Source organism: Capra hircus, chromosome 2 (assembly GCF_001704415.2).
Source record: "Capra hircus breed San Clemente chromosome 2, ASM170441v1, whole genome shotgun sequence".
NCBI lineage: Eukaryota > Metazoa > Chordata > Mammalia > Artiodactyla > Bovidae > Capra > Capra hircus.
In genome coordinates, this window is record NC_030809.1 from 134,528,262 (window position 1) to 134,555,700 (window position 27,439).

General features: G+C 43.0%; 1 protein-coding gene across 1 annotated transcript in view; it reads left to right on the forward strand.

Annotated features, from left to right (window-relative positions):
* FAM168B (family with sequence similarity 168 member B) overlaps nt 366–27,439 on the forward strand; it is a 39,605-nt gene continuing 12,531 nt past the window's right edge. Inside the window, exons 1-3 of the mRNA XM_018065964.1 lie at nt 366–513; nt 10,062–10,142; nt 17,870–17,953. Of these exons, the coding sequence (XP_017921453.1) occupies nt 10,073–10,142; nt 17,870–17,953 (154 nt within the window). The 5' untranslated portion in view covers nt 366–513; nt 10,062–10,072. The remainder of the gene's footprint in view (nt 514–10,061; nt 10,143–17,869; nt 17,954–27,439) is intronic.

Genomic DNA, 27,439 nt, shown 5'->3' on the forward strand with positions numbered 1-27,439 from the left:
CCACATGAGCGTTTATTCGAATGAGTCAACAGATGTCCTGCGGGCGCCATTTGACTTCTGTCTGAACCCCCCCGCCCTGGACGCGCCAGACGCCGAGACCACAGAAATTCGGCCCGACCGCCTCTGTACGCGACAGTTCCCGGAGGCCTCCGGCTCCCGTCGCCTCTCGGACGTCGGCGGGAGCGCGCACGCCGACCCGGAGCCCGGAAGGCGCCGGCGGGTCACGTGTCGGCGCGCCCCCGCCAAGGCGGGCTCCAGGCGGAAGTGAGGTTTGGGCGAGGCGGCAGCGCAGCGTCGGCGAGGAGCGCGGGCTGCGGAGAGGCGGGCCGGGCAGAGCGGGGCGAGCGGGAGCGCGGGCCGGGTAAGCGGCGGCGGCGGCGACCCGGGCCTCGCGGCTCAGCCCCGCAACGGAGCAGGCCTTCGCAGCGCGCGCCTCTCACCGACCCCGACCGCTGAGCCCGCCCTGGGCCGGCGAGCTCTGATCACTGAGGCCCAGTCTGCCCTCGCGGCGCGGTGAGTGCGGGCGGGGCGGGCGGCGGACTTGGCGGCGGCGTGCGCGGCCGGAAGTGCGGCGCTTTGTGCGGCCGATTTGGGCGGCGCCAAGGTCGGGCCCGCGGCGGCGCTTTGTCCCCCGGGGCCAGGCGGGCGGGTTCTGCCGGAGGGAGGCGGGGCTGGGCTGCAGGGCGCGCTGGCAGGTGCGGCGTGGGCGGCGGGGAAGCTGCCCCTGGGCGGGCGAGAGCGACGTTTGTTGCACAACAGTGTTCTCTGGGTCTTTTTTTTTTAAGGTCCAGGTGATCAGATCAGGAAAATGCAAAAAATGGGGAAGCAGTGGGGTGGTGTTTCGGTTCGTAGGATCTTATCGTTTGCAGTGTGTAAACTATCCACTTTTCTCACAAAGTAAACATTATTCCATTTGCTTGGCAGAAGCTTTAGCTTGAAAGGGTTTCAATGTTTTATCCAGAAAAGACGTGTCGTGGCCCAGCCTTGGTTCACTTTGAAAGAGAGGTGCGCCTTTACAGCGTCCACGAATAGGGTCATCCTGTTTTATAGTGTATATAAGCGTGCATCTAATGGGTTGTATGAGTTAGTGCTTCATTAAACTCATATATAAAAGTATTTTGGAATGTTTTGCCAAGCAAGGCTTTCTTTAAGTGAAAAGGTTTGTCTCCTTCCCCCTCCTTAAATTCTCAAGTCACCCTTGTGTAATTTTTAAGATTATTGTCTCAAGTAGTATATGAAAAACTTGGCAATAATAGTAGGGACACATTTTAGAACTTTGGTTAAGTAAACAAGGATTGGGTTAGTTTTGCTTTGACAGGAAAGAATTAGGCCAATTGTTCTGTTGTTGAAGGTACTATGGTGCACATTGTGAAGTTTTTTTGTTTTGAGGTTTATAGGGTGGGCTTGCTTTAGTATGTGTTTGCATAATTACTTCCGTTCAGTCGTATTTGTGACTAAATGGACAAACTAAGGTGTGCCAACAAAGGTGCCTCTAGTCAAAGCTGTTTTTCCAGTAGTCTTGTATGGATGTGAGAGTTGGACTACAGTGAAGGCTGAGCGCCGAAGAATTGATGCTTTTGAACTGTGATGTTGGAGAAGACTCTTGAGAGTCTCTTGGAGTGCAAGGAGATCCAACCAGTCCATCCTAAAGGAGGTCAGTCCTGCGTGTTCATTGGAAGGACTGATGTTGAAGCTGAAACTCCAATACTTCGGCCACCTGATGTGAAGAACATTGGAAAAGACCCTGATCCTAGGCAAGACTGAAGGCGGGAGGAGTAGGGGACTGCAGAGGATGAGATGGTTGGATGGCATCACCGACAGGATGGACAGTTTGAGCAAGCTCTGGAAGTTGGCCATGGACAGGGAAGCCAGGCATACTGCAGCCCATGGGGTCGCAAAGAATTGGACACGACTGAGCAACTGAACTGAACTGAAGGTGTGGTAGAGGTCCCTGCAGGCCTTAAGAGCTGGAAACTGCAGCCTTCCTCTAGGTTCTGCGTAGCAGTCACTCTAGACAGGCCGAGCAGGTAGCATCCCCTCTTCCTGCCTCCTGCACTTCAGAATAGGGGAAGGATCCTACAAGCCAGAAGGGCGGAGGAAACTGCTATTGGTATTACTGCCTCTGCCCTCTTATCCAGGCCTGATAGATTTGTTAGGTTTTTACTTAGTATTCTACTCTACAACTGCCATTCAACTCATTTCTGTTTTAAGGTTAGACAGAATTGTGATGTCAAAATTACTTCAATTTTCAAATGAGAAAATGAGGAGTGTAATGCCACAGAGGTAGAGGATTAGAATTGGGAAAAAAGAAGCTTAAGTGCATATAAATAATATTATTTTAAGGTTTTTTTTAAATAGATTTGGTAGCCTAAAGGCAAATTTTTGCCTCCCCAACTTGTCTTATTTAAACAGCTTCTTTTCACTGATCAGTTGAGAGCAATTTTAAAACAGTAGCACACCAGCCAAATAGAGGTATGGTTACTTTTCTTATGCCTGTGTTCCACTTTATGTCTATATCTTTGAAGTTCTGTGCAGAAATATGTGGATGTCTCCCAGCAGATTGGAAATCTTGATGGTGAAGCTCGAGTTTGGAGGCGTTCAGAGTCTATCTTCTTATGTGCTCTTCTTGATGTTATCAGGTGTTACCTAGACTTTCCAGTGTTGATTGTATTCAGATTTTATCTTGTGTATTGCTGTCTGAGAGAGAGAATTTAAGCCCCTTGACCTTAGTTTTCTTGATATGAAGAAAAATAACACACAAGGCCTCCACAGTCCACAGGGTAGCAAAGAGTCAGACACGACTGAGTGACTTCACTTTCTTTTTTTTTTTTAAGTTTTAGAATTACTCTTTTGTGTGGGAACTTTGTGTAGGTCATGGTATATTTTGAGACTAGAGAAATTAGTACAGTGATGGATGCTAAATATACTTTCTTTCTGAGGATTATTAGATTTCAAGTTGAGAAATTTTTGCTGTTATCTTTTTTAAACCCTAATCTGCTGCTGCCAAGTCCCTTCAGTTGTGTCCGACTCTGTGCGACCCCGTAGGTGGCAGCCCACTACGCCCCGCTGTCCCTGGGATTCTCCAGGCAAGAACACTGGAGTGGGTTGCCATTTCCTTCTCCAATGCATAAAAGTGAAAAGTGAAAGTGAAGTCATTCAGTCTGACTCCTAGTGACCCCATGGACTGCAGCCCACCAGGCTCCTCCATCCATGGGATTTTCCAGGCAAGAGTACTGGAGTGTGGTGCCATTGCCTTCTCCGAAACCCTAATCTGAGACTTACCTATTTTGCTGCAGATGTCAAACCACCCATAGGAATTCTGATATTTTCATCGTTACAAATGCGAAACTTAAAAAAAAAGTGACACTAGCTTCCCTGGTGGCTCAGAGGGTAAAGCGTCTGCCTGCAATGTGGGAGACCTGTGTTTGATCCCTGGGTCAGGAAGATCCCCTGGAGAAGGAAATTTGGCAACCCACTCCAGTATTCTTGCCTGGAGAATCCCATGGATGGAGGAGCCTGGTAGGCTACAGTTCACGCGGTCGCAAAGAGTCGGACAGGACTGAGCGACTTCACTTTCTTTCCTTCTGGCTCTAGCCTTGAAATTGGGATTCTTGGACCATACCAAATCAGACTGGGAAATTGGTGGTTTCTGGTTGACCATAGGCACTAAAATCCCAGGCAGAGTGGTGATGGTGGTTTTTTACCTTTAACTTTTCATTACTTAAAAAGTGTGAAAATACAACATACAGCCATGTGCCCAACATATCAATCCCATTATATAGGTTGCTCAGGGCTGGTGCACTGGGATGACCTTGAGAGATGGGATGGGGGGGGAGGTGGGAGGGAGGGTCAGGATGGGGAACACGTGTACACCCATGGCTGATTCATGTGAATGTATGGCAGAACCACCACAATATTGTAATTAGCCTCCAATTAAAATAAAAAGAAAAAAATGTTTTAGATTACAGACATCGTGTCATTTTTACCCTTGTACAGTTTAATACATAGTTCTAAAAATCAGTGCATCTTTACATAACAAATTTTGTTAAAAATTTGTTTAAAATTAATGATTGTTTAATGCCATTTGATATCTAGCCCATGTTTGTTTGTACCCCTCAATCCTTAAAATACCTTTTTATAGTTTTTTCCATCTTAAAATCAGGATTCAAACAAAAACCTCCTGTGGCCTTTGTTAAACCTATGTTAATCTAGAGCCATCCTCTCCCTACTGTCCGCCTTTTCCCAGACCATTGACTTACTGAAGAAGTGGCCCCTTGCCCCCTAGAGTCCCTCCTTTTGGCTTTGTCTGGTTGCTTCATGGTGTTCAGTAGTTTTCTTTAACTCCTGCCTTTTCCTGTCACCTGGGAGGTAGATGTGTAGGGTGCACTGGATTCAGATTTTAGTATTTTTGTAGCAGTACATCTCAGATGATGCAGAGTGATTCCGTGGTATGAGGATGCACGTAACAAGTGGCTTGGGGGGGCTTCGCTGGTGGCTTAGTGGTAGTAAAGAGTTCACCAGCCAATGCAGGAGACGTGGAGTCAATCCGTGATCTAAGAAGACCCCACTTGCCTGTGTGCCGCAGCTGCTGAGCCTATGCTCTAGAGCCCAGGAGTGGCAGCGATGAAGCCCGCACACTCTAGATCCTGTGGCGTGTAACGAGAGGGGCTGCCAGATGAGAAGCCGGAGCAGCACCTGGACAGTAGCCACCTCCCAGCACAACTAAAGGAAGGCTCCAGCAGCTGTGAAGACCCAGCACAGCCAAAATAAATAAAAATTTAAAAAAATAAGTAGTTTGCTCTTAGTGATGTTAAGATTGGTCAGTGGGTTCAGCATTCATGTCCACTGATCGATAAACTGAGCACAATTATATGGTAGTTTGAACATTCTTTGACGTTGGGAAAACTGTCCATTTCCAGTCCTGTGGCCACTGCTAAGTTTTCCAAATTTCCTGGCTTATTGTGTGCAGCATTTTAACAGCATCATCTTTTAGGATTTCAAATAACTCTGCTGGAATTCCATCACCTCCACTAATTATTTGTAGTAATGCTTCCTAAGGCCTACTTGACTTCACACTCCACAATGTTTGGCTCTTGGTGAGTGACGCCACCATCATGATTACATTAAGACCCATTTTTGGTACAGTTCGTCTGTGTACTCTTGCCACCTCTTTTTAATCTCTTTGACCTTAACATTTCTGTCCTTTATAGTGTCCATCCTTGCATGAAATGTTCCCTTAATATCTACAATTTTCTTGACATGATCTCTAGTCTTTGCCATTCTATCTTTTTCCTCGATTTCTTTGCACTGTTCACTTAAGAAGGCCTGAGTTTAGAAAAGGCAGAGGAACCAGAAATCAAATTGCCAACATTCATTGGATCTTAGAGAAAGCAAGGGAATTCCAGGAAAACATCTACTTTTGCTTCATTCACAGTGCTAAAGACCCACTTTGACAGTGTGGGTCACAACAAATTGTGGAAAATTCTTAAAGAGATGGGAATATCAGATCACCTTACCAGTCTCCTAAGAAATCTATGTGGATCAAGAAGCAACATTTAGAACCAGACATGGAACAACAGACTGATACAAAATTAGGAAAGGAGTATGTCAAGGCTGTAATGTTGTCATCCTGCTTATTTGATTTTTGTGCAGAGTACATTATTTGAAGTGCTGGCTGGGATGAAGCACAAGCTGAAATCAAGATTGCTGGGAGAAATGTCTACAACCGCAGATATGCAGATGATACCGCCTTAATGGCAGGAAGTGAAGAGAAACTAAAGAGCTTGATGAGGGTGAAAGAAGAGAGTGAAAAGGCTGGCTTAAAACTCAATATTAAAAAAAAAAAAACTAAGATTGTGGCATGTCAAATAGAAGGGGAAAAGGGGAAGGAGTGACAGATTTTACTTTCTTGGGCTCCAGCATCACTGCAGACAGTGACTGCAGCCATGAAATTAAAAGGCGCTTCCTCTTTGGAAGGAAGCTAAGACAAACTTAGACAGTGTATTAAAAAGCAGAGATGTCAGTTTGCCACAAAGGTCTGTATAGTCAAAGCTATGGTTTTTTCAGTAGTCATGTACAGATGTGAGAGTTGGACCATAAAGAAGACTGAGTGCCAGAGAATTGATGCTTTCAGTTGGTGCTGGAGAAGACTCTTGAGAGTCCCTGCACTGCAAGGCTATCAGACCTGTCAATTCTAAAGAAAATCCACCCTGAATATTCATTGGAAGAATTTTAGCTGAAGCTCCAGTACTTTGGCCATGTGATATGAAGAGCTGACTCATTGAAAAAGACCCTGATGCTGGGACAGATTGAAGGCACAATAAAGGATGAGATGGTCAGATAGCGTCACCGACTCAGTGGACATGAATTTGAGCAAACTCTGGGAGATAATGAAGGACAGGGAAGCCTGGCGAGCTGCAGTTCACAGAGTTGGAGAGATTCGGACATGATTTAATGACTGAACAACAACAATCAATAAGCATATATTCCAACAGTTCTAAATTAGATTTTATATAATCATCTCAATTTCATGTTTATTGCTATGCAGATTCCTGTAGTTTCTATTGGACAGTTCTATTTATTAAAGAACATTCAGAGCATATGAACTATCTTTGGACTAGAGAGATGCAGGGGGCCAGGGCTGAATAAGCTATTTTCTCTGCCCTTGAGGGTCAGCATCATAGGGGAATCTCATCATTTGAACAAGTAACTTAAGAAGCTGGTACGGTATTGTTCATAGACCTTGTGCAGACCTTTTTGTTGAAGTGGGAACTGCAACTTTTTCTTTCATTAATCCTGTTATTTTTTTACCTGTAAGTTTTAATTATAACTTCTTAATCACTTTAGGAAATAGTTATTAGTCTCTTGGGAAGCATAAATGCTTTTAGGAACTATAACTTCTGGGTAGTTTGGATGTATGATATTTAGAATTCAAGTGTAATTCCGTACATTTTTTTTAGTGGCAAATGTAGAGTAAGATTTTATTAGTGGTTTAGACTGTAAGGTTGTGAAAGGAAAGCCTTTGTGGTATTCAGTGCTTTGAGTTGTCTACAGTTCTTGGCTGTAATGAATAATTTTGTTACAAGCAGTTCAGGTACAGGTTTTTGTGTGGATATGTGTTTTCACTTCTCTTGGGTATATACCTAGGGGTGGAGTTGCCAGGTCAAATGGTAGCTCTTGTCTTTAACTGCTATGCTGTTGATCAGCTTCATTGCCTACCAGATGACATCTCCTGCGCAGCCCCACATTTAAGGGTCTCCATGTGATAGTTCCAACCTAACCTATGTCTCCATAATCTTCTTTGTTGATTCACATGTAGCCCAAGCTCCAAACAAGCCCAGTTGCAAAGTGTCCCTAAAGTGCATCTTGCATTTTCTAATTTCTGTGGCTTTTCAAGATGCTACCTGTTGAGAGCTTATACCACCTTTGTAATCCAAGTTACTCCTGACCATTCCTCTCCTCCTGCATTAAACTTTTGCTCTTCCCACTCAACCTTCACAACACTTTATTCCTTTATGGCCCTTAACACTCTGGCCCCGAGTCATCATTGTTATGTCTTCTGACTTGCAGACCTGCCTGTCCAGTACAGTACCCAGCACCTACATGTTACTATTCAGAGTTCAGCTAACGTGTAGGTCCTTGGTCTAGCCACATTTCAAGCGTTCAGGTAGTGACTGCTGTCTGTGGACAGAGCAGATGTACATTTCCATCTTCACAGAAAGTTCTCTGGGACAGCACTTTTCTAGATGGTGAACTCAGAACAGGGACTGTGACTTGTCTTTTTCCCCCCTCTGTGGCCTTTGTGTAGTGCTTTACGTATTCAGTTAAGAAAATGAAATTAGATCCTGGCACAGAATAGAGAAGTAGTGTTGAAAAGTATTCACTTTTCCAGAAATGATCGTTGAACCAGAGAAGTAGATGAAATATGTGAAAAATCTCCACATCTTATGTTGTAGACCCACCAAGAATGGGTTAAAAGTGCAAGCTAATGGGGATTGACAAGTTACCGATTTGTTTCTTCTTAAACTGTGATGTAAAATACAGTTGGTTTTCATGTCTACTTCTTAGGCTTTGCTCTCCTTGTTTCTAAACTGTTCTGTGGATTTGCATTGTCCAGTATGGTAGCCTACAGCCAAACACGACTGTTTAAATTCAGACTGAAGTTAAAAAATCAGATCCGATCCTAGCCACATTTTTCAGGTGCTCATTGTTTCCTTGTATTAATAGCTAGTGGATGCTCTATCAGACAGCACAGATAGGGAGCATCTTCATCCTTGTTCTTTTGGACAGCACTGATCTAGATTTCTGTCTTAGCTGTGGTTGTGGATGGCATGTCAGATTTTGTTCTGCCTTTTGGTTTGGAAGTTAAAGAAATAAGACAGTTATTTAGGTAATGAATGTCCCAATCACTGATATCTCCAATTAATTTCTACTTTAGAACTTAACTGCACAGGCTAAGGACTTGACCAGGTATACTTTTGTGTGTACTGAACTGCTTGGTTGTGAATATTCTAAGTCAGTAAGCTGAGGTAGAAATTTGAAGTGGTGTGTTTTTGTATTTTGTCTTTGTAATGGAATTTGATGCCAAGAGTGTTTGGAAGTACATGTGTCTTTTTGAAAGCAGATAGTGGCACCTTTTTTTGTGTGTCATTGTCTTTGGGGCTCGAGGTACTGCAAACAGGACTAAGTTCCAGTTCCCTATATATATTCTAGCTGAGGATGCAGTGGGGCAGGCTGCTGCTGCTGCTGCTGTTAAGTCGCTTCAGTTGTGTCCAACTGTGCGATCCCAGAGACGGCAGCCCACCAGGCTCCCCCTTCCCTGGGATTCTCCAGGCAAGAACTGGAGTGGGTTGCCATTTCCTTCTCCAAGTGGGGCGGGCAGACACTGTCAAATACATGTACACTTTATGTTTTTCTCTTTTTTTGGCCATACCACATAGCTAGTGGAATATCAGTTCCTCAGCCAGGGATTGAACCTGGGTCATGGCAGTGAAAGCCCGGAATTCTAATGGCGAGGTCACCAGAGAACTGCCTGTTTTTCTTTTTAAATAGATTTAATTTTTTTAGAGCAGTTTTGGGTTCAGAGCAAAACTGAGCAGAAAGTGCAGAGTTTCCATATGCCTGTTGCCCCCTCCCCCATTGCTGTTTTTATTTTCAAATTTAAGATCCCTTTAATCCTTACTACCAAGTAAGTCAGTGATTGACTTACTGGATAAGGAATACTGAATAGTCTTAATTAAGCTCACACTTTAAGAATGCATTGGGTGATAAAATGCAGAGGAAGGGATAAAACCATGGTTGTAGCTGTGCAAATTCTTGAACTTGTCAGGCAAAGAAGATTGTGAATTATAGAACACTGACTGGGTTAGTAGAGTTGCTGTAGTTAATTTGTCTCTTTTAGGAAATACACATATATTTTATTTATTTTTAGGAAGTATGTAATTTAACGTGTTGTTTCAGAAATAGAGAAAGGTGCAAAAAGAACATTAAACCGCTCCATCTAGAGGCAGTCACGGTTCATGCTTCCTTCTCCTCCCAGGTAGTTTTCCGTCTGAGCTGGAGGTGCGCATGCCCAGGGTGGAGGTGCACATTTGGGATCACACTGCATTTCAGTATTGCACTTCCTCCCCTTTTACCCCAGTTATCGTTATAACATCCTGTGCTTTTAAACACTTAAAAGAAAAAAGCAGCTGCATGGTATTCATGCTCTGGATAGATCTGGTTAAGACTGTTCTCTGCAATAAGGACATTTAGATTATTTATAGTTTTTTTTTTTTTTAACTGTTTTGAAAAACAGGGACATGGAGAACACTTTTCTCCCTTAGCTTCTGATGGACTCGAGAGTTATAAAGCAAAGCAAGCCGTGTCCTGGGGGGCACCCGTTAGGGCTTTGGCATTCCTCTTCTGTTCTCTGTTGGTTAGCAGCAGCGTGGAGTGCCTTGTTTCTACATTTCAGAATAGATTAGAGAAGGGCCTCTTGCTACCTGCTCTTTTGAGACTGATGATGGAGAAAAACCTGAGAACAAAAGTGCTTGGCTAAATCACTTTTTTTCCCTTTTTAGTTCTTGAAATCATGAATCCTGTTTATAGCCCGGGTTCTTCTGGGGTACCCTATGCAAATGCCAAAGGAATTGGTTATCCAGGTAAGCACGTGAAATTTTGTTTCCGTTATTAAACTTTGAATACGTGGTCCATTTCTGTGTCATTAAGAATGCTGTTGATGGACAGACCCAGCTCACGTGGCTTAGATAAGGAAGAAAATGTGTCAGCTCATGGAACTGAAAAAGAGCCTGATCTGGTGGTTCCAAGGGTAGGGACCGGGTCTGGTTTCTTTGCTTCCTGTGCTCAGCTTCACTTCCTCAGTGTTGTTGCAGTGTGGGTCACAGGTCACACTTCTCCCCGTGGTGGTGGTGTGGTGCTCAGCCCCTCCCTTGGCTGTGAGTCTCTTCATCCGGTTCTATAGGAAAGCCCCGTGGTACTTCTTGTTCTCTTCATGCCAGCCCCCTGGATCAGGAAGGGGAGTCCACTGGTGAATTTATGCCTGAGCCACATTCTCCACCTTGATGAAGCCTACTAGTCAAACATGGGCTGAAATAGGGTGAAGCAAAATTTGTGAGAATAGGAATTGATGGTCAAAAATAGTGAATGGTTGCCCTAGTTGAAAGGAATGGTTGTCTGTAACATTACAATTTTGGGTTTAGATAATATGGTGGGACAGATACTCTTAAAGCCCTGTTGCTCAAAACCCCTGAAAAATTGAAGAAACATTTCAAAAATGTTTAACTGAACTTTTGCAAGAAAGCCATTTCTACAGCTAAGTGTGAAGGTGACATAAAAACCAGACTATTTGGCCATTGAGTTGATGTGCCTACCCTAGGGGCATTTGTTCTTTGTGGGTTTTAGCAACCCTTTTGGGGACGAAGTAAAGTCTCTGCTCTTCTCAAGGCTGGGATTTGGAGTGGGACCCCTTGTCAGTCTGATTCCTCCAGAGGGTGATACTCCTATGAGAGGTAAGTAAATCAGTCCATACTGGTTCCATGGAGAAGTTCATTTCAGCTTGGGCTCTGGGAAGGAAGAAGTCTTTTCTAAGAATTTTTAACCATTCAAGGATGTTTTGGATTCTACTTTGAATTACTTGTCCTTCCAAGGGGTCCATAAATTGAGAAACTTAACAAAAAGCATAGTCTCTGGGCTGCATTACTGCTGAAGCACCTGACAGCAACAAGCGCAGAGCTGTGTGAAGGCAAGCGCTCCCAGTCCAGGTTGTGCGGGTGGCCCAGAGTTCTGCCTGGTAAGTCAGAGTCATTATGAAACACCGTGCTGCTGTTATCATGTCTGTGTCACCAGCCACGATAGACAGCAGGAATGGAACATCAGGTGGAAACCACATCAGACAAGCGTGCTGGTGATAACTGAAGATGCAAGAGAAAGAATCACAGCGAAAAGAACCAACTGGAACTTTAAAAAAAGCATTTGAACAGAATTCCAGTTAAACCACAGGCAAACACTGCTAGAGGAGGGACCAGTCTGCAGCATAAGGAAGGGGAAGTAGACTGGTTACGAAATAGAGGTGTTAGGATGAGAAGTTTTGAGGAGAATTAAAAGCTCCAGAAGGACTAAGTAGAGAGACTAGAAGAAAAATAGTGACAGGATTTTCTGGAATTGGTAAAAAATAATTTAGTGGTGAGACCTCCTGTCTTGAGTGTATTTGCACTAGTTTAAACAGAGTTCCAGGTAATCTGCTGAAGAGAATCCTGTGTAGATCTGAAATCAGGGACTAGGTAAAACCTGATGGTGTTAGCATTGCCTGATAGACTATGTAATGAAATACTGGTTGCCTGCCATATACCAGGTCTGTACTTTTTAGGGTTTTTTGTTTTTGGTCTTTAAAAGGAAATTTCTGAAACTTTAAATCTTTAACATTTTATAACTGATCCTTATTTTATTCATTTCTTTGTACCTTGGAGAAGGCAATGGCAACCCACTCCAGTACTCTTGCCTGGAAAATTCCATGGATGGAAGAGCCTGATGGGCTGTAGTCCATGGGGTTGCGAAGAGTCAGACACGACTGAGCGACTTCACTTTCACTTCTCACTTTCACCCATTGGAGAAGGAAATGGCAACCCACTCCAGTGTTCTTGCCTGGAGAATCCCAGGGATGGGGGGAGCCTGGTGGGCTGCCGTCTATGGGGTGGCAGAGTCGGACACAACTGAAGTGACTTAGCAGCTAAACATATCTCTTGCCTTGCTTTTAGTATTTTGATCTCCTTGACTTTGATAAAACTCTCTGATCAGCAAAAGTTCAGTATAGAAACTTGTCTTGTAGCCACTGTAGGTATTTTGATTTTAAGGCTAGGATAACTTTAGTACCAAAAACAAGACATCACAAGGGAAGAAAGTACCTTTATACCATTTTATGCTTACCATTCTATACTTTAATACGAACAGATGGAGAGGCTTGTCCATAATTTTCTAAAATTCACACTTAATGGGAAAAAAGGAACATCTGATTGTAGTTACATGAGAGCTGACATACAGTCCTTCATACCTGTGAATTTTGGGTAGCATGTCCTAGAACCTGGGATACTGAGGGATGACAATAATTGCGTTCGTATACACCATCTTACTATTGTTTCCTAATTCATAGCTCCTGTATTTGTTTTGTTCACTTTCTTTTTCTTTTGGATTAACCAAATATTTTACATTAAATTTTTCCTTCTGTTAGTTTTTGAAAAAATTACTATTTAGTGATGACTAACAATTACAACACATTTTGCCCCCCCCCTTTTGTATATCATTACCATGCCTTAAGACATTACTGTTTTTATTCTGTGCAGTCAACATTAACTCACACATTATTTTCATTGCTTTCTGTATCTATATGTTTTTTGTTTGGGATCATTTTCCTTTTACTGGGATAAATCCCTTTAGTTACCCCTTCTCCCCCACTCTTACTGCATGTCTGCTAGCAGGGAATTTTCTTTGTGAAAATGTTTTTATTTTGCTTTCATTTGAGCCTCTTTTTAATGAGTGTACTGGTTTTCTGTGACTGCTGTGACAAATAGCTACAAGGATGGTGGCTTTAAAACCATAGAAATTGATTCTCTCACAGTTGTGGGAGTCAGAAGCCAAAATCCAGGTGTGGCAGGGCCTCACACCCTGTGGAAGCTGGAGGGGAGAATCCTTTCTTGCTTCTTGAAATTTCTGGAGCGTAGATTGCTTTGTGCACACCTCATCCCAGCTTCTGTTTTCTTGGTTACATCATTTCCTTCTTATCTGTGTTTCACAGTGTGGACACTTGGGTTTAGGCCCCCACCACCTAAGAACCTTTTCCCAAATAAGGTAACATTTATAGGTTCCAGGGATTTGATGATATTTCTTCTGAGGAGTTCCTTTTTTTTTTTTTTTTGCCTGCCACACTGAGTGTACAATTTTAGGCTGGCAATTATTTTCTCTCAGCACTTTAAAGGTAGTTGTGTTGTCCTCTGGTTTCTGTCATTTTTGTTTCTTTGAAAGTAGCATTTCCCTGCTCCCTCCTTGCTGCTTTTAACATATCTATGTTTCTCCTGTGGAATGACTAGACATGACTGTGTTTTGTGTTTATTCTGCTTAGTGCTCACAGAGTTGTTTGACTGGCTTGATTTTTTTTTTTTTTTTAATTTATTTAGGTTATGTCAGGTCTTAGTTGCAGCCTGTGGGATCTAGTTCCCTCACCAGAGATAGAACCTGGGCCCCCTGAATGGGGAGCGCAGTCTTAGCCGCTGGACCATCAGGGAAGGAAGGAATGGGAAGAAAAGAGTATCTCCTCTGAAGTGAAGGTAGTTTTTCCAAAAGAGTAGAGTTTAGTCTCAATTTAAGGAGAACACTTTTAAATAGCTTGGACAGCTCAAAACTGCTATTTAGGGAACTGAAAACCAAGTAAGCCAAGAACAACATTAAAAAAAAAAATTCTGGCAAAGCAGCAAGAGGATGAAAAGTTGGGTTTGTATAGTTTTCAACACAGAAGTAAGGGAAGAGGCATCTCTTCTCAAAAGGCTCTGAAAACCTGTGGCATCAATGGATAGTTGCAGGGGGTTGGGGTTTCTTTCTCAAAGACTCCTAGGGCACTCACCCCTGTCTACCCTACCCCGTTACTACATGCACCCTTTCTCCCTCCACTTCCACACCGAAGGGGCAGCACTTTCTAGACTCGAACCTCCAGGGACCATCTCTGCAGCCTGGATTCTCCCTGGAGCCTGGGGAGTTCTGCAGCTGGAAGCCAGACTTGCAAGGCTGCCAGAGGTGCGTCGGACCTGGAGAGAGCTGGATGCGGGCGACTGGAGCCTTAAAGCTCACCCACCAAGGGGGAGAAGGAGCACATCTTTTTATGGAGCAGGATCAGCCTGCTGCCTACCTCTTTGGTGATCGATATTCACTTGATGAGACAGGGACCACCTTCTGACTGTCCCCCTGGACTCTGCCCTAAGAGGCCTCTGGCATCTGTGATAGTGCGGGTCCCGACCTCAGTCAGCTGAGGCCAGCGCTTCAGGGGTCCCTCCAGTCCCATCTCAGACCCCTCCTCCCTGGAGCACAGAGGGACTTGGCTGAATCAAGGGTTCCACGAGCCTATGGACCAGTTTTAATCCCTAGAGCTTGAGGTTCAATTAAATATTACTGGAACCTACTGTAAGGTAGGTAGTCTTCCCTGTAGCCCAGATGGTAAAGAATCTGCTTGCAATGCAAGAGACCAGCTGGGTTGGATTCCTGGGTTGGAAAGATCCTCTGGAGAAGGGAATGGCAGTCCACTCCAGTATTCTCGCCTGGAGAATCCCATGGGCAGGGAAGCCTGGCGGGCTCTGGTCTGGCCGCAAAGAGTTGGACACGACTGAGCGAGTAACACTACTGCTACTACTGTAAGGTTGGGAGACTAGGAGACTGAGACTCAGCACCGTGGGTGCGGCCCTGGGACCTTGCACAGGGCACCCCCCTCAACTTCAGGAGGAGGGTTGCTGCAACTCTGCCAGGCCCTCTGCAGCTCCTGCTCCCAGATTCCCCCTGGACTTGTAGGTTACTGGTGGAGCAAGCCTGGCTGGTGGAGGGCAGGGGCAAGATGAGGGACCAAAGACTTAGACACTGTGCACAGGTCTAAACAGCTGCAGCAGCTCAGAGCGAACCTGAGTTCTAGTTTTCAAAGAAATACAGTTATTTTGAAGACCACGTTGCAGTCTCTGGATCCGTGGTCTGTTATCAGTTTATCTTTTTTGTTCTTTTTCACTCATATATGGTCCTATGCCTTAGCATTCCTAGTATTTTTTTCATGGAATGTAATACATGGTGTATTAAAAAGTATAGGTGGTCCGGTTGATGTCTTCCACCCCCCCCATTTGAGGTATGGTAAGAAAAAAACTGTAAGTATTTAGTTTGTACAGCACTTTTTAAAAAGTGTATGTGATGATTTGATGTATGTATATGTTGTAAAATGACTACCATGATTGAGTTTCCCCAAATACCACCACACTGGGGATTCAAGTTTCAAACAATAAATTTTGGAGGGCATATTGACATTCAGTCATATCATGCCCCCCGTCCAACTGTGTCCATATATTCTAACATCCTTTGTTATATAAAGGGTGTTGTACACTGAGATGGAATTAGGAGTGCAGACCTCATTGTGGTGGATGACACTTGTGAAGGATCTGGGGTGGAGGCAGCATTGGGGAGGGGGAGCCTCAGGACTGTGGTGCACGTGTGCAGTGTCAGCTGGCTCGTTGAGGAGCCCTGCGGTAGCATCGGCAGGGGAGGTCTCAGCAGGCAGAAGTGGCCCGAGAGTGTGCTGCTGCTGAACGCTGTCAGCCTCCTTCCTCCTTGAGGCTGAATAGGCTTCTGGAATAGAGGTGCAGGTGGTGGTGTTCGCTTTGCTTTGTCAGCTTCATCTTTGTTCCCTCAGCTCACAAAGGTTTGCCTTGATCTTTGTGTTTTACATAATACTCTGCATAAGCCTGCAAGTTGTGGGGTTTCCATAGTTTAATTCAACCAGTTCTTTGGATGGATATGTTGTTTGAAGGATTTTGCTATTCCAGTAATACTGTAGTGGATTGTGTTTGAGGAAATTATCTTCAGGGTGGATTCCTTGCGGTGAAATGGCCAGGGGAGCCAGTGCATGCAGATGTAATTTTTTTCCTGTTCTTAAAAAATTTTTTTAAATTTTATATTGGAGTATAGTTGATTAGCAGTGTTGTGTTAGTTTCAGGTCTACATGTACATGTATCCTTTTTCAAATTCTTTTCCCGTTTAGGTTATGACAGAGTATTGAGCTGAGCTCCCTGAGCTCTAGAGTAGGTTCTTGGTTACCTGTTTTAAATATAGCACCAACTTTACTCTTGTTTACCATAAGTCCTTCTCTAAGTCTGTGAGTCTGTTTCTGTTCTGTAAATAAGTTCATTTGTATCATTTTTTTTTAAGATTCCACATAGAAGAGATACCCCATGATACTTGTCTTTGTCTTGCTTCACTTAGTATGGTGACTTCTGGGTCTGTCCATGGTGCTGCAGATGGCATTATTTCATTCTTTCAGTGGCTGAGTAATACTTCATAGTACATATACTACATCTTCTAATGCAAATGTAATTTTTAAAGGTACTAGGAAAAAATCGTACTTCTTTGTATTCCTACTGGAAGTGTGTGAGTCTGTTGTTTCCCCCACAGCCTTGCCAGCAGAGTGTGTTGTCTCCTTTTGGATTTTCTGCAGTCTGAAGTCAGAAATGTGGTTGGCAGTTCTCTCTGTTCATGTCTTCTGTTGATAGTTTTTTTCTATTTTTTTTAACTTTTAAAATTATTTGCATATTGTGTATTTGCCCATTGCCTAAATAATTTGCAAGTATGTTTCTTGTGAAAAGCTGTCTTTTTTTACTCAGCTAATGGTATTTTTTGCTATTCTGAAGATTTTGTTTTCATGAAGTGATTAGGATTTGAGATCACTTCCAATTTCTTGCAAGAGAGGAGTGCAGTGTTTAGCTTTCCAGCCCCTATGTGCCAGAAGAGAGGTAGAGTAGATGTTGGAGACAGTTTATGGTGCTTGCCAAGGGGCATTTTCAGGAGGACAGTTCTGTGGCCAGCGCAGTGGGCAGGAACAGGAAGGGACAGTGGTTCTCAACCTTGCTGATTGGAGCCCTGCAAATTAGAATCTCCTGGAGGGATTATAGCTCCTCACAGCTAGTTGTGTTGTTAGTAAAGACGAGCAGACCTTGGCTCTGTGCCCTGTAGTGCCCCGGTGACTCGTAACTGGGTCCAGCTGAACTGTGAGGGCCCTAGAGCAGATAACTGAGGTCCCTCTGGTTTTGACCGAAATTTCTTTTGTGTTCACATGATTGATAAGTGGTTATAATTTAGTTATATTAAGGATCCCTCATTTGTGTTAATAAAAGTCAGGTTGCTTGCAAATGGATTGTGAGGTTGGATTTTTCCCAGTTCCATGTGTATATACACTTGTATATGGTTAGAGCCTCTTTAGTGCACGAAGCTGTTAGCGCTCTTATTAATCTTGCTAAGTAATGAATTATGTGAATAAACTCTAGAGTAAAGCGAGAAATATTGTGAGTTTTCTGACTTCATTTTGGGGTTTTGTTTTTCCTTCTTCATTTAATTCCGCTTCTGTCAACAGTTTTCAGTTATAGAAAGTTGTAAGCATTTACTCATAGGTTTAAATGACATGTTTATGATCATGACCCATCACAACTCTGAGGCAAGGAGACACCTAGAGGCAGCCTGCTGAGTACCCACGTGCTGTTGGGCTCCTGAGCTCAGTCTGGGAGTTGTGGTGAAGAAGGTGAGAACAGTCAGGTCTTTGGGAGCCCTGGTTTTAAAATCACACTGTTTTTTTATTTTTCTCCAGCTGGTTTCCCAATGGGCTATGCAGCAGCAGCTCCTGCCTACTCCCCCAACATGTACCCTGGAGCGAATCCTACCTTCCAAGCAGGTATGCAAGCCCACATGTGCTGGGTGGCAGAAGTGTTTTGTTAATGTGACTGTGGGAGAATGCAAAGGGGATGAATTTCAAGAAGAGTGGTTATAGAATTAGAATTTGGGGTTTGTATTGATTTCTTGGTTCATAGGATTAGGCTTCTTGATAAGTAGAATAAAAACTTAATTCGTTTTGCATTTAAAGCTTTGTATATTGCATTTCAGATATCCTTCCACAACACAGAACTTCATTCCAGTCATAGCTTGGTACAAGTAACTGTGCCAGACTTTGTATGTATTTATGAAATAGTGTTATTACTAGAAACTAAAGATCATCTTGCCATATTAATGGGTAGAATTTCCATGTTGCTAACATTTTTAGAGATAACTGATCTCTCTCTAGTACTTTAGCACTTTGATTATGGTTTTAAAAGAAAGTCTTATTTTCTGTGTAAGGTCCATAAGAATATTTTCAGATTTTAGAAATCAGTGGTACAGTTGAAAGTGGAATTTGTTTGAGTCTGGATCTTGTAAAGATAGTTTTTCTTAAATGGGACTTTCCTCTGTGAGCCTTCATTTTGGTGTTGGCTCATTGCAGGCTTTATTCACCCAGAGTGGACTTTGTGATTGTGCTGCAACTGTGGTGGCCTACACTCTGACCCAGAGGCTCAGCCTCCAGAGTCTGCTGGGGTGTGTTTGTCCCTCGGAACCCATAGCCTCACATAGTTAACTTCACAGGAGAGGAGACAGCAGCAGGGTCGTTGTCCTGAGTTCTTGGTTTGATAATCATAAAATTCTTCCTTCTGCCCGTGTCTCCCATTTGAGTCCCATCCTTACTGCCTTTGTTCGCCTTGTAGCTCACACCCAAAGGAAGGCCTTCTTCGCGTGGTCTTCTTGCCTCCAAGGTTTCTCTCCTTGACTTCGTGTTCCTTGACCAGAGTCACGTTTGCAGGTTGATTTCCCATGACTCTTAAGACAGACTGAAGCCTAGAGTCTCCAACTTAGAATTCCTAGGTCTTTGCCACAGTGACCTGTTCTCTCCGAAAAATACTCTTCTTTTGTTTCTGCATGGCTTTTGCTCGCACTCCTCTTATGCCTGGGCTGGGATACCTGCTCCTTCACCCATCTTTTGGGATCTGTAAGGGAACGCCCCTTCCCTGGGATGAAGCAGTATTTTTCCCTGTTACTACTCACTGAATTCTTTAACTGCTAAATGGTACTACTATCTCCTTTTATAAGACACCTTATCTGGTTTAACTTTCTAAACACAGCTGTCTGCAGGTATGACTGCCTCTCAGTAAACCGCATGTATTTGAAGGGCACTCGATATGACTCGTGGCATCCTTTCAGTTTCATGTGTTCACTCATTCCTCATCCCCAGAAGTTTTCTCCTGCCCCTTCGGGACCTTGCCTAGGCTCCAGGAAATAGCTCATCTGTTTTCCCTCACTGCAGATTACTTGTAGTTAATCTAAAATTTTGTATAAGTGAATCATATAAAACGTATTTTGGAGGGTGCTGGCTTTCATTCAGCACAATTTTTGACATCCACGTTGTAGTTTATATCAGTAGTTCATTTCTTATTATTTTTCCATTGTACAGAAATTCCACTAATTGCTTATTCGTTCACCAGTTGATGAACATTTGGCTTGTTTGCAGTTTGAGGCTGTCACAAATGAAACTGCTGTGAATATTTGTGTACATTCTTTATATGAGCATACACTTTCATTTCTCTTAATGAATACTTCAGGCAGGTAGGTATACGTTTAACTTTGTAAGGCACTGCCAAACTATCTTCCAAAGGGGTTGTGACATTGTATGCTGCCACCAGCAGTGAAGGAGAGTTCAAATTCCTTTATATCTTTGCCAGTACTTGGTAGTCATTCTTTTTAATTTTAGACATGCTAGTGAATATGTAGTGATATGTTAATGTAGTTTTAACTTAAACTTATCTAATAACTAATAATGTTAAACCTTGATTCATGTGCCTGTTTGCCGTTTGTCTTTGGTTAACTGTGTACCTCTTTTTCTGCCTGTCTGTTTTTAAGTTTGTTTTCTTATTATTGGGTTTGAGAGTTCTTTATCAGATACATGATTTGCGAATATTTTTTCATAGTCTGTGGCTCTTTTCAGTCTCAACATCGTCTTTAAAAGAGCAGGAGGTTTAAAATTCAACGAAGTTCAGTTTATCATTTTGTTCTTTTATGGATCATGATTTTGGTATCATTTCTAAGACATCTTTGCCTAACCCAGCATCACAACAGTTTTCTTCTAGAAGTTTTACAGTTTTAGATTTTACTTCTAGGTATATGGCCCATTTTAGGCTGATGTTTCTAGATGGTGGTACGAATGAGTTGAAGTTACGTTTTGCATAAGTACTAGTTTTTCTGCTATATGTGATCACACTGCAGACCTCCAGAACATGTCATTGTTCTAGAATTCTCCAGTGTAGCTCACTTGTACTCATTTTCTGTGTGGTACAAGTTAATGTAAAAATGTACTAGAAGCTCCCAGTTTTTTCTTATCTTTCACAAAAAGAGCCTCAGGTTTATTTGCGGCTGGTTAAGCTGCTTTGCTTGGCCTGCAGGTATGAAGTGCTCCCCCGAGGAGGAGGTTTGGTGTGTAGAGGGCAGGTACTACTGTCTGATAGCTTTCTCCTCTTGCCAACCTGTAGAACAGCTGCCATTCCTCTTCCTTCTTGTAGAGAACTGGGTCCTTTCTTTTCCAAGACTGCTCTTAAGCTGTTCCTCTAACCCAGAAGCTGGGGCCTGCAAGGGGGGAGTAGTGGGCGCAATGGGCATGGTGGCTGCCGAGAGACCTGCCTTTGAACGGGTGTCCCCTGCTGAGTGCTGGATGGTTGTCGACTGCCGCACTGCTGGCCCAGCATTGCCAGATCTTCAGATTGTTAGGAGATGCTGGGAATACAGATGTATGTAAAATTTGCAAAAAAAATAAATGGTACTTTGAAAGCCCCACCAGTGTCCTGTTGAGTGCTTTTAGCCACTTGACTGGAGTCTCAGCTACAGCTGTGTCCCTTCTTTTTCTGAGATCCTGTCAGTATTTTTATAACTTGAATTTTTAAATTTCCTTTTTTAGTGGGCCTTTTTTCTTATCTGTTGATTAAGTCAAAGTTTGTCACTGTAAAACAATTAAAATTTTTCTCCATTTCTGCTGCTTTCTCAATCTTCTGGTTCTCACCACCAGATTTTCAGGCAAAGCTGATGTGTAGTATATGGAATGTGTATGTGTATGTGGCCTTTGAAGCACTTTTGAAGCCCTAACACTGTTTATGTCTTAGTTCTTAGAAGTGTGACATAGGGAGGGTTTAGAGAACCTTAACGATGAGACGTCGTGTCTTTTGCTGAAAGATTGCGTTACTCAGAATCTGGAGATGAGGGTGATACTAGTTGCATTCTCATGAACAGGCGTAGTAAGCTGACTACATGTGCATCCGGAGAGGAATGTCTGGTTTTGGAATCAGAACAATATATTGGAAAGTGTTCAGGCTGTTGTGTTAGCAAGATGTGGCGCAAATCCTGACTGTGTCACTCCTGGGAAAGACGTTTCGTTTTTGGCATGTATTTAATGACTCATTACATCTCCTCAGCTATGTTATTTGAGGATTCTAGCCGCAAGCATGCAATTGTACTCGCAAGGCACATTCAGGCACACATTCAGGATTCTTTTCTACTCCCATTTACAGCCAGCAGTATCTGTAACTAACATCATATCTGCATTGATCATCAAGAAAACATTGTTTTTTGTAGTAAGCGCTGTGTAAGAGGTGATTTAGGTATTACATTGACAGTGTCTTTTTACAAGATGAAAACATTGCTAAGAGTGATGCAAAGGCTTCTGTGATTGCTTCCGTGCATGGCTTGGTGGTGGATAAATTAGGGAAACATGTTTGGAGGACAGTTGGGCAGTATAATAGAAAGAAGCTTAAAATTGAGATCAGCATGCAAATAGTTATAAGTGCAGATCTACCTGGTAAAGTAATGGTTTGATTAAACTGTTGGTTTATTTCAGTGTTTAACTGGTCTTACTATTTGTTTGAGAGGGATATTAAATAAGTGAAAATGCTTTATGATATGCTGCTTTTTTTCTTTTTAAACCCAGAATTATGTCCATGAAGTAAGATCCCAGATTTGTTAAAAATTAAGGTTCACTTTGAACTTATGGTTGATATGGGGAAGGGGTAGTTAGGGAGTTTGGGACGGACACATACACATTGATGTATTTAAAATGGATAGGGCTTCCCTGGTGACTTGGTGAAGAGTCCACCTACTAGTGCAGGAGAACGTGGGTTTGATCCCTGATCTGGGAACACCCCATATGCTGGGAAGCAGCTAAGCCCATGCGCCACAGCTGCTGAGCCTGTGCCCTGGAGCCTGGGAGCAGTAACTCCTGAGCCCACATGTTGTAACTGCTGAAGCCCAAGCACCCTGGAGCCTGTGCACTGCAGCAGGAGAGGCTGCTGCAGTGAGAAGCCTGTGTGCGCTGCAGCTGGAGAGGCGCTCCCAGCCTCGCTCTGCTGCGGTGGCCGTGTCAGTATGCACACTCCTGTGAACGCGTGGCTGTTTTCTCCTGCAGTTACTTGTTTCTTCCCTGGGCCTAGTGTCCTTTATTAGATTTCTGTAACTGCATAGTTAATTAAACCCTCAGCTTCCGCCCAGGTGTGGAACCTCTTCTTAGCTTTTTAGACCATGTAAGGTGTTTGTGTTTTCCCCTCTTGGTGATGTCTTTTTGAAACCTTCTCTCATCTTCTGGCCTTGGCTGCTTGTCCTCTGGGGCTTACGCTGGGTCTTTCTCCTCCATCATCCCAGGGAGTTCGCGCCTCTTCCCTTCCACTTGATTCTTTGTCTACTTTTTAGTTTATTCCTTGGTGTTAGTGGAGGATCTTTGCTCAGTAATCTCTCAAGAGAATATTAGAAAATCATAGTTTTAAGATTTTTCATGTCTGAAAACAATTTATTCCGTACTCACAGTTCATGGTTAGTTTGTCTGGATATAGAATTATAGGCTAACAGTTATTTCCCCTTGGAATTTTGGGAACATCGCTGAATTATTTGCCAGTTTTGTTGTTGCCATTAAGAATGCCATTATCTTTTGAAGAACATTTTATGTATCTATTGGCTGCGCTTGGTCTTTGTTGGTGCACACGGGTTTCTCTGGTTGCAGCGAGCAGGGGCTGCTCTTCACAGTGGTGCGCAGGGCCCTCATTTCGGTGGCTGCTCCTGTGGAGCACAAGCTGTAGGGTGTGGCTTCAGCAGTTGCAGCATTCGGCACTAGGGCCGTTGCTCTGCATGTGGTTTCTTCCTGGACCAGGGATTGAACCTTTGACCCCTGCATTGGCAGGTGGATTCTTAACCTCTGGACTCCCAGGAAGACCCAGTATCTTTCTGATGCTTGGTTGGCTGAGCTGGGCTTATCTTTGGTGCTCTGTCTCCGGGTTCTGAAATTTCATGATGCTGTGTTTGGTGCAGGTTTATCCTCTTCACATGTTCTATATGTTTCTGAATTTCCATATTTCCTAAGTAAATGTCTTATACTTGGAAAGTTATTATATGAAATCTGTGTGGTATGCAGTACTTTGGGGGGGAAATAATCTGTTTCCAAGTAAAAAGCTTCTGCCCCTCAGAGTTCACAGTCAGAGAGCTATGGCCCTGTCTGTGCGTGAGTTCTGCCCAGAGAGGTCAGCCCGTGGCAGTGTGTGTTTCCTGAGAGTCCTTATGAATGACCTCTAGGAAAGGAGCATGTGGAAAGCTGTTAACTGCTTTTGAAAGACCAAGCAATGAATGTATTTGGTTTTGCATTATGAATCATTGGCACATCTAAAAATTATTTCACAAAAGCTTTGTCTGTTTTTGATATTATGAGATGCATATGCTTTTGTTTGTATTTTTAAATTTTAAGTTTGTAAGACTCCTATTGAGGTTGTTTGTTGTGACACAATGAATCTAGTGCTATATAAAAGAAAAAGGAATGTGTCTACTCACATTTGGTTTTTAATTGACTGAGAGACAAGTTTGCATCCCTTGAAATTGATTCACATTTGCCTCCCTTGAAATTGATTTGTCTTCAGTGTTGGATAGAAAGTGATGTAATATTTGTGCCCATACGAAAAGCCAAAATCAATTTCCAAGTTTAGGACATAGTTCACAGTTATAAGAATAAGCAGTAGGATAATATATATATTAGAAATTGTTGTTATAATTAGCAGAAATAGTGGGTGACTGTCTTTCCAATATACAGAGAAGCTGGAAAAAACTCAGTGAACATTGATAAATGGACTGTCAGAGTTCTACAGTTAAACTTTAAAATCAACTTTTAAAATTAAACATTTTACTCCGTCCATCCTGAAGTGTGCCTTGTTTTTTCATGTGTTTTGAAGTAAGCTGTGAACGTTGATACGCTTTCCCCTATTTATTTCAGTGTGCATATTTGTATTTGTCTACAGTTCTTTCAGGTTTTGATTTTAGGTGAAATATACATATACGAGATGTGTACATTTTAAGTACATCATTAGTCATCTTTTTATCTTCAGTAAAATGTACATATGAGGCAGGTGTTAAAAAGGACACTTCAGATGATTAAGAGACCTCAGGCCAGCGGGATGGACCTCTGCCATAGTAGGCCTCTGCTGCTGCTGCTAAGTTGCTTCAGTCGTGTCCGACTCTGTGTGACCCCACAGACGGCAGCCCACCAGGCTCCCCCATCCCTGGGATTCTCCAGGCAAGAACACTGGAGTGGGTTGCCATTTCCTTCTCCAGTGCATGAAAGTGAAAAGTGAAAGTGAAGTCGCTCAGTCGTGTTCGATTCCTAGCAACCCCATGGACTGCAGCCTACCAGGCTCCTCCATCCATGGGATTTGCCAGGCAAGAGTACTGGAGTGGGTTGCCATTGCCTTCTCCAGTAGACCTCTAGCGTCTCTTAAAAAAAAGCTTGACATCTTCTGTTGGCCTGTTGTTGATTGTGGTAAATAAAGGACTTCACCTTTTTTCAGTGGGTGTGGTGGGGCAAAAGAGTCCTTCAGAGTCAGAGGGCTCAGACTCTGGAGGGGTGTGTACTTAGATCTTCCTGACTTGGCTTTATACTATGCCCTTGAGGCTTATTTAGGTGGACAGCTTCCTTTTTCTCTTCAGTTCAAGCTTCAGGCTCTTGCTGAAGTTAGAATAGTGACAAAATGGTCATGGACTTTCTTATTAGGAATATTGAGCTTTGAATATTCAGTATTGAATATGGAATAGTTTTTCTAGAGGCTCTTTTCTCCTCATTTTTCTTTCAGGTCGTGGACGTGTTACTTGTATGTTTTCACTTCCTCAGACAGTTTCTCCGTTTTCTGTTCTGCTTATGAAATACTTTGTCCCGTGGAGCTATGCCTTTCCTTAGAACATTGGCTGTATGTATTGACCATTGGCATATTCTACCTTCATTTGCTTTTGTCGATCAGATAATGATACATCAGATAACAATAATCCGATGAGGTTATTTTTCAGATCGGCTTGCTGCAGACATGCCGCCTAAATCACGGCCTTCCTAAGGGCGCAGCAGCCTTCCGTGCTTGTTCCTAGTGGTGGTGGGCCTCTGCTTGCTCCTTCCGTGTCGCTTCAGCTCCTGCAGGACTGTTGTCTCCTGGGGCGTTTTCTTAGATCCTCTCTCGGCTGTGTGCCGCCGTCTGAAGGCATTATTTTTTTCACTTTATTTTCCTACAGAACATTTTCAAATATACAGAATAATGGAGTGAACAATATAGTGAATCCGTAATACCAGCACTGAGACTCATCAGTCACTGTTCCGCCACGTGTGCTTTACCTGCTGTATAAGAGAGAGAGTGTGTGTGTTCCGAACCAGATCAGAGTTACGGTCTTTTAGGCTTTTGTCCTTTGGTATGGCCCTTAACATAATGAAGACATTCCATTGCATGACCACAGTAGTTATCCTACTTAGAAGCTGTAATTCTCTCAGTTATTTAATAGCTCATATTTCAATTTGCACAGTTGTCCCAAAAATTAAAAAAAAAAAAAGGAAACAAGATCTATTCAAAATTTACATGTTGAATTTGTTTAAAAAGTTGAATTCATTATGTCTCGTCTGTTTTAATCCATAAGTTTACTTCACCTTTGTAAAACACCTTGAAAAACCTTTCATTGTGAAAATTTTCTAATACAAAAATACGTAAGTACCCAGCAGTATGATGTCCACTTACCCGCACCCTAAGCCTCAGCAGTTACAATATACCCAAGTACACGACAGTATGGGGTCCGCCTGCCCATGCCCTGGCCTTAGCAGTTGATAGCTTCTAGGTGGTTTTCTTTTTCCGTCTGTATTCCCATCAGTTTCCCCTGTGTTATTTGAAGCCAATGTCAAGACGTCATATTCATCAGTTTTACGATATTATCTTTAACTGATGAATTTAAAATATGTATCACCACACCTAAAAAATAACAGTAATTCTTGAATAGTATCAAATACTACAGTCAGTGTTTATATTTCCAGTTGTTACATCTATGTCATCGATATTTTTTAATTGTACAGTGAAGAAGGGGGCCCTTGCTGGTTCTTTTCAACCTATGAAAACTGGCTAGCCCCAGAGAATGTGATTTTCAAGTTTGAAGTCTTAGCAGTTGTTCTGAAAATATGCAATTTTGTGACAGTTTTGATTGCCTGACATTTGTATAAAAAACTGGTATCCTTTTGGTCAGATGTAAGTTTAGTGACTCCTGGAGGGTCTCTTAATTCAGGCCGTTGGGACCGCATTTAGCAGTGTTCTGTGAGTTACTAACTCAAGGACGCCACTGCTGCATGGTTTTGAGAAATGGGAAGGAGAGGTTAGTTCTGGGAAGAGGAAGCTGTCCAGACGTACTTTGCCTTCGTTAGCAGCCTTCCATTCCTGAGACTGCCTGCTCCTCCTCCTGTCTGCAGGACTGTGTCAGCGCTGCTCTGGGCTGTTCTCTTTCCCTGTGCTTTCCCCTGAAGGCGGCACCTTGTCAGGAGAGCTGGACCTTCTCTGGTGGGCCCTCTTGGCCCTGAGCATGGCAGCTGATGTTGGTGATGAAGAGCCACTCTGCCCTGATACAGTGCTTCCGTCACTGTGACTGGTCATGAGTGTGCCCGCCAGGCACCAGTGTCTCATTTCCGTCTCTGATTAGGAGCTGTTACTGAGCCATCTCCTGGGAGTGTCAGTGCATGGTTAGAAGTTGGTGGCTTTTGTAGTTACCTTTTTCTTTATAATTAAAGAAAATGTTTTGCTACCTTATTGTCGTGTAATTGGTGTACAGTTAAGTACACATATTTAAAGCTTCAGTGTGATGGATTTTTACATATCTATACCTGTGAAACCATCACTTTCCTTTTCTGTCTCTCTTAAATACTGGTAGATGAGCAGCTAGAGAGAGGGACTTAACTGCTCTTGTCTTTAAAGTTGCATTTCCAAACCCTGAAAGTCTGTTTATTCTACTCTCTTTTAGCCCAGAATTGGTATTACATTTTGGTGTCTTCAAA